The sequence below is a fragment of the Castor canadensis genome, chromosome 16 (genome assembly GCF_047511655.1).
Source record: "Castor canadensis chromosome 16, mCasCan1.hap1v2, whole genome shotgun sequence".
Lineage (NCBI taxonomy): Eukaryota > Metazoa > Chordata > Mammalia > Rodentia > Castoridae > Castor > Castor canadensis.
The window spans coordinates 21,248,861-21,260,299 of NC_133401.1; the positions used below are offsets into that span (position 1 = coordinate 21,248,861).

The 11,439-nt window shown below is 50.6% G+C and overlaps 2 protein-coding genes across 4 annotated transcripts in view; one reads left to right on the forward strand and one right to left on the reverse strand.

The window, feature by feature from the left end:
- The window catches only part of LOC109683877 (orphan sodium- and chloride-dependent neurotransmitter transporter NTT5), an 87,075-nt gene extending 77,454 nt beyond the window's left edge, over positions 1–9,621 (reverse strand). The window contains 1 exon segment of the mRNA XM_074057945.1: positions 9,485–9,621. Coding sequence (XP_073914046.1) covers positions 9,485–9,551 — 67 coding nt within the window. The 5' untranslated portion in view covers positions 9,552–9,621.
- Positions 6,312–11,194, forward strand: Cd37 (CD37 molecule). Of its 3 annotated transcripts, none has more exons than XM_020159950.2 (8): positions 6,312–6,566; positions 6,674–6,746; positions 8,049–8,173; positions 8,271–8,345; positions 8,748–8,852; positions 9,502–9,738; positions 10,070–10,153; positions 10,394–10,766. In XM_020159950.2, the coding sequence occupies exons 1-8, from the start codon at positions 6,498–6,500 to the stop codon at positions 10,649–10,651; spliced, it is 1,026 nt and encodes a 341-aa protein (XP_020015539.1). In that variant the 5' UTR covers positions 6,312–6,497; the 3' UTR covers positions 10,652–10,766. The 3 variants fall into 3 exon arrangements, with proteins under 3 accessions (XP_020015539.1, XP_020015540.1, XP_073914039.1); XM_020159951.2 differs by lacking the exon at positions 10,394–10,766 and adding an exon at positions 11,054–11,194 and having other exon boundaries at positions 6,319–6,566; XM_074057938.1 differs by lacking the exon at positions 6,312–6,566 and having other exon boundaries at positions 6,680–6,742.
- The last annotated feature ends 245 nt before the right edge of the window (positions 11,195–11,439 follow it).

An 11,439-nucleotide genomic window follows, 5' to 3' on the forward strand; every position in this document is an offset into this window, starting at 1 on the left:
TACAATTACCATACTTTAATAGTATGAGGGGATTTCTTTGTGATAATTCCATATATGAGTACAGTGTTCACCACTCCATTAAGTTATTTTGTTACAGTAGCAGAAAATAGGCTAATATGCAAGATATAAGGTTTATAGTCATTAAAACTTCTATGCACTTTTCTGGATATGTATTTTATTTCACAATTTAAAATATTAAATATAAAATATGAAGAAAATAAAATGAAATACCTAGAGAATGAATTAGTAGAAATGCCTGGAAGAAAAATGATGACATAAAGATTAAAAATAAAAAACAGTAACCAAGAGCCTTAGATTGTCAACACAAAATCAAACAAGAAATCCATCCTTACTTCTTTTGCTTGGGTTTTACTTTTCTTTTTTTTCCCATACCAAGGTTTGAACTCAGGGCCTACACCTTGAGCTACTCCACCAGCACTTTTTGTGATGGGTTTTTTTCAAGATAGGGTCTTGCAAACTATTTGCCAGGGTTGGATTTGAACCATCATCCTCCTGATCTCTGCTTCCTGAGTAGCTAGGATTTCAGCACTGGCACTTGGCTATATTGTGTTTTTGAGATAATGGACTCAATAACTTTTGTCCAGGCTGGCCATGAACTTAAGATCCTCCTACTTCCACTTCTTGAGTAGCTGGGGCTATAACTGTAGGCCACCAGTGCCCCACTTACTTTCTTTGTCGTTTGGGACAGACGTGGGATGAAAGCAGGAAATGAAAAGAAACAGAAGAAATATTCAATGTGTACAAAAGTTCTGCAAGTTGTCAGTTTACCTAAGAAGCACAAATCTTCACTACTACTAGGTATTTCACCAGCAACTGAAGTGGAAGAAACCTCAAAAAAAAAGGAAAATTCTGACTCTTTAAAAAATTCATGTTAACATTGAATGACTCTATATTCCACTAAAAAAAAAAAAAGTAAAGTTATGCAAGTAAAAAAAAAATAAATAAACTCGTCTTTGTTGAAAACTTTCAAGAATAGTTAAAACGAATTTTCTGGAACACTGGTCAATTGGACCCCTCGGTTTTGGCCAAGCGGCCACTTCTGATACCCTTGGACCTCCAACAGTAGCCCCAGGGAAGCAGCTCCTCACAGCCCATGTCCCAGGTCACCTAGGGAGTGTTCAGGGGTCTCCGTAAACAGCTGTTCCCCTTTTTATCTCCAAAAAGGAAAAGGGGGCTGTGGCCCCCGTGTGCGCACTGGTCACGGTGGTCTTCCCCCAAGGTCTGGTGGCAAGGGGCTGGCTCCCACTCCCATCAGGGGAGCCACAGAGGCTGCAGGTGGGTTTCAGGGCTTTAGGGGAGGGGGGAGAGGGACCCGTGGACACCCCGACTACACGTCAGGATGCCGCCTGGCAGCCTGTTACCCCTGGGGGAATGCAACGACCCTCAGCCTCGAGAATGGCGCCCCACCTCTCACACCCACATCTGTGAACTTCAAGGTCCCCGAGGCCAAGTAACCTTCACCTGACCTTGAAATCCCCACACGGCTCTTCGGTCCACTCAGTCAGGTTAAAAAAAAAAAAGAGTGAGAAAGATTCCTCTGAGAAACCTAGCAACCTGCTCAGGCCCCATCGGACCTCGCCTGAACCGCTCCCGCGACGTTCCTTGCGCTCGCACGCAGCCTTTCCCGCCGTTTGTCTGCGCATGCGTTGATGCTCTCCTCGCGCACCCCCTACTGAGGTGGCGAATGAATTGGCCGCCCCGCCCTTCCCGCCCTCCTGCGATCCCCATACGCACACACTCTGACTGCGCATGCGCCGCATGTCCTCCGCAACTATCTGACCCCTACGCTTTGCTTTCAAGCTACCAAGTAAGGAGAAAGTGGGGATGAGGTGGGAGTCTTCATCCACTTGTTCGTTCCTTGCTCCCAGACTTCATGCCATTGACACCCAGAGTTGCCCTACCAGTAGCCACACCTTCAAATGCATCCCACGAGGCAAACAAAGGTCTTGCCTTAAAACAGAGAAATCTACTGGGGTGGCAGAGAATTAAAATCTCAAGCAGGTTAACACTGATCAGCCGTTTTCGAACTTTTTGGTCTCTGACTCACATTTGCATTTCAGGGACCCCAATCATAGGAGTTGGCTATGTGGATAGTGTGGTTATGTATAATATCTATCAACATGGGGAATTCTTAAGAGTTATTGTCATTTAACAATCCATTATGATCCTGGCACCAGTGGCTCATGTCTGTAATCCTAGCTGAGATTGGGAGGATCTAGGATGGAGGTTCGAGGGCAGCCTAGGCAAATAGTTCACAAGACCCCCATCTCCAAAATAATCAGAGCAAAATGGACTGCAGTTGTGACTCAAGAGGTAGCATGTCTGCTTTGCAAGTGTGAAGCCCTGAGTTCAAACCTCAGTCCCACAAAAAAAAAAACAGCATTATGAACCAACAATCCCAGCACTGGGGAGGCTGAGGCAAGAGAATCACAAGTTCCAGGCTGGCCTTAGCTATATAGTGAGACCCTGCAATAAAAAACAAAAACAAAAAATCCATTCGGCTTAACATAAATAACACTTTTATAAGAATAATTATAATTTCCACACCAAAAGAAAATTCAGTGAGATGCATGATATTGGTTTACATTTTTGCAAATCTTTTGAATAGAAGACTGTTGGATTCCCATAGTTGCTTCTGCACTGAGATTGTCAAAGTAAGTCGTTCGTGTCCTCTAGCTTCTGGAAAATAGCTCTATACATTCAAGAGAAAATGAGAACTGGGGGTGTAGCTCAAGAGGTAGAGTGCTTTGCAGGTGTGAAGCCCTGAATTAAAACTCCAGTCCCATCAGAGACAGAAGGAGAGAGACAAATAACATCCTACTATTATAAAAATGTTCATCTCATGGACCCCTGAAAATGTCTTATGAAGCCCCAGTAGTCCCTGGTCCACACTTCAAGAACCACAGGTTTAAATTACTGTGATTGAACAGAAGATGTAAAGGAAACATTCTGGGTGATGTAAGAATTCTTCACAGTGTATGGAAATCATTCAATTCTTCAGCATCAGGCGCTGGGAAAACTGTGGACAGCAGTACAGACTCCACCACTGCCCTCATTTTTGGCTTCACACAATGGGAAAACAGATATGTGATTAATCCAAAATAATTACACGATTACAAATCGTTTTTTAAATTCTATGACACAAAAGACAGCCATAGATCTACTTTAGGGGGAAGAGTTCTCTGAAGAAGTAACATTGGAATTGAAGCTTAAAGGATGATAAACAGGTGAAAAGTGGAATGTGAATATCTCAGGCCCCAAAGCTGTGCAAAGGCTCTGTGGCAGGAAAATCTGTGAGTTCAAGGAACCAGGATAAGTATCAATAAGTCAGTAACTGTTTATAGCCAGGCACCAGTGGCTCACACGTGTAATCCTAGCTACTCAGGAGGATCGAGGTTCAAAGCCAGTCCTGGGCAAATAACGCATGAGACCCCATCTCAAAAAAAAAAAAAATCACAAAAAAGGGATAGTAGAGTGGCTCAAATGGTAAGAGTGCCTGCCTAGCAAGCGTGAGGTCCTGAGTTCAAACCCCAGTACCACACACACAAAAAAAAGACAGAAATGTTGCTGAGGATGGAGGAGGAACCCTTTTACACACACAATGATGGTGGGAATACTATGGATATTAGTATGGAGGCTCCTTAAAAGAATAAAAACAGAACTACAACCATGTAACCCTGCTATACCATTCCTGGGCATATGTCCAAAGGAATATAAGTCAGCATACACTAGAGATACGTGCACACCCAAGTTTATTGTGGCACAATTTACAATAGTCAAGTGCTGGAGTCAATGGATAATGAATAAAGAAAATGCAGTATATCCACACACTGAAATATTGTTCAGTCATAAAAAGAGCAAAATTATATCATTTGCAGGAAAAGGGAGGGCACTAGAGATCATCATGTTAAATGAAGCCACACTCAAAAAGACAAATATTACTGGGCACTGTGACTCATGCCTGTAATCCTAGCTACTCAGGAGACAGAGATCAGGAGGATTGTGGTTCGAGGCCAGCCTGGGCAAAAAGCTTGAGAGACCCTATCTTGGAAATACCCATCACAAAAAAGGGCTGGTGGAGTGGCTCAAGGTGAAAGCCCTGAGTTCAAGCCCCAGTACTGCAAAAAAAAAAAAAAGACATGAAAGTAGAAGGGGGACTATCTGGGAAGAGGAAGGGGGCCAGAGGGAGGGGAAAGGGGGGACAAAAAACAGCAATGGGGGGTGAATAGGATCACAGTATATAGCATACACATATGAAAATGTTATAATGAAATCCATTATTTTGTACAATAGGCCCTGAATGAAGAGAGAAAAGGGTTGTTCTTGCTCTCCCTTTCTAAGACCACCTGTCTTCAGTCTACTGAAAGAATATTCCTTTCCTAATAAACTTTACTATCACTTTCATTATGAGAGAGAGAAAATGAGAGGAAAGAGAAAATGAATTTGCAATTTATTTTGACAGAGGAGTTTGTACTAACTTCTTAGTAGGAGCTAAGGGAGGAGGGGGTGCTGAGTCCTGTCAACACTGGGATTGAGACATAAAACTGTGTGATTCCAATCTGTGTTTTTAAAAGTCCACTGTGGGGCTAGTGGGGGATGGACTGGAAGGAAAGAATACAGCCCAGAGATGTCTGAGGTCAGGGTCCAGGGGAAAGGACAAGGGTCCTGAACCAGCCTGCACCTCAAGGACAGGCAGGACCACTGACATAGAGGAGGGGGAGGGAGGGAAAGAATCTTGCTGTGGGACTGGCAGGTGTGTGGAAGAGGCAGAGAGAGGGACCTAGAGGTTTGGCCCAGTGACTGGGTAGATGCTGGGGCTGGCTCCCATGGGGAAACCAGGCAAGGGAGAGAATTTTGGGGCAGATCCCTAATCTCTGTATGGAATGTGGAGAGGTTGAGGGTTTCAAGAGACATCCAGAAGTCAGTTGGCTCCAACTCTCAGAAGATAGGTAGCTGGTCCTCAGAAGTCACCTTCCCAGGTTCTAGGTGGATGACTCCACAGAGGAGAAACCCGTGGGGTAAGGAAATCTGTGAGGGACTTGTCAAGAGTAGGGGGGCTCTGGGGACATCTGGGGAGCCTAGAGAGGCTCCTGGGGGCACCCAGCAATCAGACTCCCTGAACCCCTAGCTCCACTGGGGCCTTCCTTCTCCCCTCAGGCCCCTCTACAGAGGCAGGAAGTACTGCCAAGGCTTGGCTTCCGGTGCAGTTGCCGGGTGTGCTGGCACAGCCTGGCCACCCTCCCCATTGCCAGGGACCTTCCCACCTCCGGCCTGTACACTTTCACTTCCCCCCAGGTGCCCAGCCCCGGCCCCAGCACGTGGGAGCACCCTAGTTAAAACAGAATGCAAACTCCCTGGAGAGAAGCAAAAACAAGGGGGGAGGGGAGGATACAGAAAGGACAGGGATCCAGAGAGAAGAGACCAGACACACACAGAGAGGGGGACAGAGACCCAGAGAGAGAGGAGGACAGAGACCCTGAAACAGGAGGACAGCGACCCAGACAGAGAAAGACAATGATCAACACAGAAGGGGACAGGGACCCACAGAGAGGGGACCAGAGATCCAGGGAGAGGAGGACAGGGACTCAGAGAGAAAGGGGGAACAGAGATCTAGAGATAGGGAGACAGAGACAAAGAGAGAGAGAAACAGAGTCCTAAACAGACAGGGACAGAGACCAGAGAAAGGGGACAGAGACCCAGAGAGAAAGGGTGATAGAGACACAGAGAGAAAGGGAGACAGAAATCCAGAGAAAAAGGGGGCAGAGATAGAAAAGAGGTGAGAGAACTAAACAGGGGAACAGAAACCCAGACACAGGGGGAGAGAGACCTAGATAGAGCAACAGAGATAGAGACACCAGAGAAAAGGGGACAGAGATGGGAAGGAGGTAGAAAGAGAGACACAGAGACCTAGACAGACAGACATCAAGAGATGGACAGAGACCTGGAGAGAAAAGGGGACAGAGGCCCAGAGACAGGGAAGGAGACAGAGCAGGATGTAGAGATGGCAGAGCTTAGCAGGCCATGAGGTCAGAGTTGTCTGTGAGGTCGGCTGCTGTCCAGGGACACCCCTGGGGTCCCGGTGCCCAGAGGCAGGTACAAGTAGTTCAAAGAGTCCTGTGCATCCCCCAGCCTGTGCCATGGAGACCAGGGAGGAACCAACCACTGTGTTCTTGGTGCCCCCCAATTCCAAGGCTCGTCAGGTACTGGTGTGTGTCCTAGTGGGCAGGTGAGGGAGACAGGGTCAGAGATGGATTAACAGTCACCTCGCGAATAGGGAGGGGGTGGGGCCCCACCCTGGGACTTCCTCTTTCTCTGTGTTCTTCCTTTCTGTCTCCTCTCAGCCTTGCTCTCTCTCTCTCTCTCTCTCTCTCTCTCTCTCTCTCCTTCTGGGCCTCTGTCTTTCTGCCTGTCTCCCACCACTGCCAACACCTCTTCTGTCTGGTCCCTCGAGCTGGTCGCTCCCCCTCTAGGTGAAGATGTCAGCCCAGGAGAGCTGCCTCAGCCTCATCAAGTACTTCCTCTTCGTTTTCAACCTCTTCTTCTTCGTGAGTTTCTTACCCATATCCCAGCCCCAGCCCCAGCCCCTGCCGCAGCCCCGACCTCAGACCTGCCTTTACCCACTCTTCATCTTCCCTCTCCCCCCAATCCCCAGGTCCTAGGCAGCCTGATCTTCTGTTTCGGCATCTGGATACTCATCGACAGGACCAGCTTCGTGTCCTTTGTGGGTGAGGGGGCTGGGCAGCCAGGGAGGGCCTTCCCAGAGCAGACCAGGACCCAGATGCCCCCCCCACCAAGTGATCTCCTGCGGTCTTCCTTGTCCCAGGGAGGTCCATGGTATCCAACTCCCCAGGCATGTCCTAGGCTCTGGCTACTACTCGTCACTGTAGCTATGCCTCTTGAAGCCTGTAACTTCCTCTGGTCCTCGGGGTTGTATGTACCAACAACAATAATACCAATAATAATAAGAGCATTGAGAATGAGAGCCATCTTCCCAGCATACTTCCTGTATCAAGACCTTGGGCTGATGTTCATCAACCCTCCCACAAACCTTCCTCTCCCCTCCCCCCATCTTTTTTTTTTTTTTTTTTGCAGTACTAGGGATTCAACACAAAGCTTTGTCTTGCTAGGCAAGCACTCTACCGCTTGAGCTGTGCCCCCAGTCCCAAACCTTCCTCTCTCTTGAGGTGCACAGTGTCACCCAGCAAGGAGGAAAAGATCAGAATAATATGAATAATAAGAATAAGCAAAATAATAATGGAGTAATCAGCAAAGCCCTAATAGCTCATATTTAGTAAGTGTTTGTCCTGTGTTGATGGATGGGTTGAACACATGCTCCCATGTGTCCTTCAAAACGGTCCTAGGGCTGGGCACAGTGATCTCTGCCTGTAATCTCAGCTACTAGAGAGGGAGAAGGCTCAAGAATTGGCAAGACCCTGTCTCACAAACAAAGAAACAAAAAAAGGATGCAAATGGTAGAATGCTTGCCTAGCGCTGGTGCAAGACCCAGTGTTCCATCCCCAGTATTGGTGGTGGTGGTTGGGTGGATCCCTAGGGCTAGACTAGCACAGTGGTACAAACCTGTAGTCCCATCTACCCCAAAGGTTGAGGAAGGATGATTGCTTGAACCCAGGGGTTCAAGGCCAATCTGGGCAACAGAAGGAGAATCTGTCTAAGGAAAAAAAAAACAAAACAAACTAGGAAATAGATATCATTACTTCCTTGGCCTCAGGGAGATTTAAGTGATGGAACCAATGTCCCAGAACAAGTGACAGTAAAAGAGAGTGAGAGCAAAAGAGAGGGACAGAGATCCAGAGAGGGGAGGACAGAGGCCCAGAAACAGGAGGAGAAAATCTCACAAGGAGAGAGACTGATTCAGGGTGGGACAAGGACAGAGTTCCAGAGAGAGCCAGGTAGATTTAGAGAAAGGGACAATGGGAACCCAGAGAATGGCCCCTGACCTGGGTGACTGCCTTGGGTGGGCTCTGTCTGCAACTGTGCCCACGCTCACTACATCTCACTGCTCCCAGGCTTGTCCTTCGTGCCCCTGCAGACCTGGTCCAAGATCCTGGCCATCTCAGGAATCCTCACCATGGGTCTGGCGCTCCTGGGTTGTGTGGGAGCCCTCAGGGAGCTGCGCTGCCTTCTGGGCCTGGTGAGTGCCCACCCCTCCCCATCCCAGGACTCCTATTCTGCCCCCTTGAGAAATGGACTGGGGAGGGACCAGCCTAACCTCTCTACTCTGCCCCCAGTATTTTGGGATGCTGTTGCTCCTGTTTGCCACGCAGATAACCCTGGGAATCCTCATCTCCACTCAGCGGATCCGGGTGAGCTGGGCCCAGACACCACCCCATTCCTGGCTGCCCAAAGAGGAGGGGAGGGGTCGAGGGAGGAGGTGGCGGGATACAGCAACAAAGACAGGTAGACGACTTAGACCAGACAGAGAAATTGGGAGCGTATAAATGAGGGAGGGAGGGAAGGAGGGGGAGGGGGACCCCCAAAGAAGCGATGGAGTCTTAATGGCTCCTAGAAAGAGTGGAGAAAAGCGATAGAGACTAGTGACCCCCCGGAAACAGTGCAGAGATTCTGAGGAACATAGATATAGCTAGTCATTCAGAGAAACCGAAGCCGCGGCAAAGACGCATACATGGACCCCTTGGGCTGAATCCCCTGGGAGAAGCTGGAGCGCTTCGGGGAGATCGAGCCCAGCCTCACCCCTGGCCTCTCAGCTGGAGCGAAGGGTGCAGGACCTCGTGCTGGAGACCATCCGAAACTACCGCAGCAACCCCGAGGAAACAGCGGCGGAGGAGAGTTGGGACTATGCGCAGTTCCAGGTGCGTGAGTCCCCACCCCACCCTGGTTTACCATTCCTTTAACTCCTGTATTCTGGTGTGGCTCTGCTGTGCCCACTGCTTCAAAGACCCTCTGCCGGGTCGTAGTCCCAAACCTCCAGCTCCAGCACTCCAGCGCAACCTTACTAATACCTTCCAATCCTCGCCATACTCCTCGCGGCCCTGTGCCCAGATGATAACTGGTCCCAGCATAACCTAATTCCCCAGTACCTACACCCTGGCGGGCTCCACCCTCTGCCTCAAGACTCCGCCCCTGACACAATCCCAAAAGCCCCCACCTGCCACAGAACCCCACCCGGATGAGCCTGCACTCCCTAAACACATCGCCCCGCAAATGCCATCAATTTATCCTCAGGGATAGAACTGCACCGCCCACCCAATCTCAGGTCCAAAGCGTGATGCCCCTCTCCCAGACCCAGGCCACCCCAGTGCTTCATGTATTATCTCCCGACTTCCTATAATGTCCCCTAGCCCTAGCACCATTGAGACCCCAGCTCAGCTCACTTTCCCCCGCCCCGCACTCATCATTCAGCCCCCTGCTCCGCAGCATGGCCTCATACTCATCTCCTAGTCCCCCAACATCATTTTGCATCACTCTAGTCCCGGTTCCTGACCCGGATTCTTCTCCCAGCTGCGCTGCTGCGGTTGGCACTCTCCGCAGGACTGGTTCCAAGTACTCATCCTTAGAGGCAACGAGTCGGAGGCGCATCGTGTGCCCTGCTCCTGCTATAACTCGTCGGCAGCCAACGACTCCGCAACCTTCGATAAGGTTTTCTTCTCCCAGCTCAGCCGGCTCGGACCGCGGGCGCGGCCCAGGCACAGTGCCGACCTCTGCGTGGTGCCTGCAAATGATCACATCTACCACGAGGTAGGGAGGATTGGAGCAAACGCTGGAAAGGACCTGGGACCTGCATGAGGGGCGTGGTATCAGAATGCGCGGCCGGTAATTGAAGTGGGCGGGGCTCTGAGGAAAGGGTGGGGCTAAGAGAGGGCACTGCACAACTGAAAGGGGCGGGGTCTGGAACAATGCCATCTAGGGAGGTGTAAAACTTGGAAGAGGTGTGGCAGATGCACCGTACTAAGGGTACTACAAAGTGCCCTGGTACCTGAAAGCAAGGTGAGGGCTAGGCTGAGGAAAACCCTGGGTTTGAGGGTGAATCCCAGAAATGCTACCTTTAATCCTTCTCTACATCCCTAAGGGCTGCGCTCAGAGTCTCCGGAAGTGGCTGCACAACAACCTCATCTCCATAGTGGGCATTTGTCTGGGCATCGGTTTACTCGAGGTGATTTAGCCCCACCCACTCTCGCGATTGGCTTGTCTACACATGGCTCCGCCCCTAACCGTGCGTCCTTTGGTTGTCTGGGAACAACGCATGCGTAACTGAGCACCCGCCCTTCTAGGTCCTTGGCCGCTACCCCTGGGGAAGGGAGGGGGCGTAGACCTAGCTTCTTTGAGCTCTGATTGGCCATACGCAGGGAAACCCTCCTGTTATTGGCTGCAGTGTCCTCCCGCTTCCCTGCAGGTGAGTGTGATGGTGCTGAGCCTGCAACTACAGTGCAAAGCGCTCCGCCGAAAACCCGAGCAGCAAGTGCCGGGCGCCGACGGTTCGAACCCCACGCCCGGCTTGAGTGCTGATGGCAGTGGCGGTCGCTGTGGCGTGCTCAGCAGTAGCAGCGGGCGTAGCAGCACCCCGTGGGGTAGCAGGGGAATGGCGGGTGCGTGTCCGAACTGGGGAGGCAAGGCCCCACAGAGCAAACTGCCCATGGCCTTGGGGCCCTGAATGCTTTGGAATCAAGATGAGGAGCAACCTGAGACGCGGAGCGGGAGCACAGAAGTGGAGGCCGAGGCAGAGGGAGAGACAGATGAGCTTCTAGAATAAACGACCCTGGGCTTGCTTTTGTCCTTAACTCCTTCTCAGACTCGACCTCTACCCCACCTCCACCCAACTCCCCATCCATTGCAGCTGGACTTCCCCTACCCATCTGTTCCCGTCCGCATCACTGCCCATCAGCCTGCCATCCTCGGGCTCTCGAACCCCGCCCATATTCTACCTACTCCCTTAGTTCTAGGAGCCTCAGTTTTTTCCCCTGGCTCCCAATCCGACTTCTCTCTCAGGGGTCCTCATCGCCCCCGGTCACCGGCACCCCTTTGCCATCTCTGATTGCGTCTCCTTTCTCCATAGCTCGCCTTCATGACGCTTTCGATATTCCTGTGCAGAAACCTGGACCACGTCTACGACAGGCTCGCTCGATACCGCTAGGCCGCGCCCCCTTCAGGTGTCTTGGACACTTACTTCCCTTGGGTCTGTAAAAGCTTGTTTCATCTCCAATTCGCCCCAGGCCTTAAGCCCACAGTGTCCTCACTCCCCTGGGGACTCAGTGTCTGCCTGCCCCCAGGGACCTGGGGCTTTCACCCACCAGCTTCCTGCCCCCACACAAACTTCGCTTCTTTGCCTCATCCGTTGGTCTACCACCTTCCACAAGATTATTTTTCGCCCAAACCTCAAATAAAGCCCCTGCGTTTTGGTAAAATAGCTTTATCCTCAGAACAGAAACCAACGGGAGGCAG

Excerpts from the sequence above, each read along its gene's own strand:
- Cd37 (XM_020159950.2), top strand. The coding sequence starts at position 6,498 with ATGTCAGCCCAGGAGAGCTGCCTCAGCCTCATCAAGTACTTCCTCTTC. Across the intron at positions 6,567-6,673 it reads TTTTCAACCTCTTCTTCTTC|GTCCTAGGCAGCCTGATCTT; the intron begins GTGAGTTTCTTA and ends CCCAATCCCCAG. Across the intron at positions 10,154-10,393 it reads TGGGCATCGGTTTACTCGAG|GTGAGTGTGATGGTGCTGAG; the intron begins GTGATTTAGCCC and ends GCTTCCCTGCAG.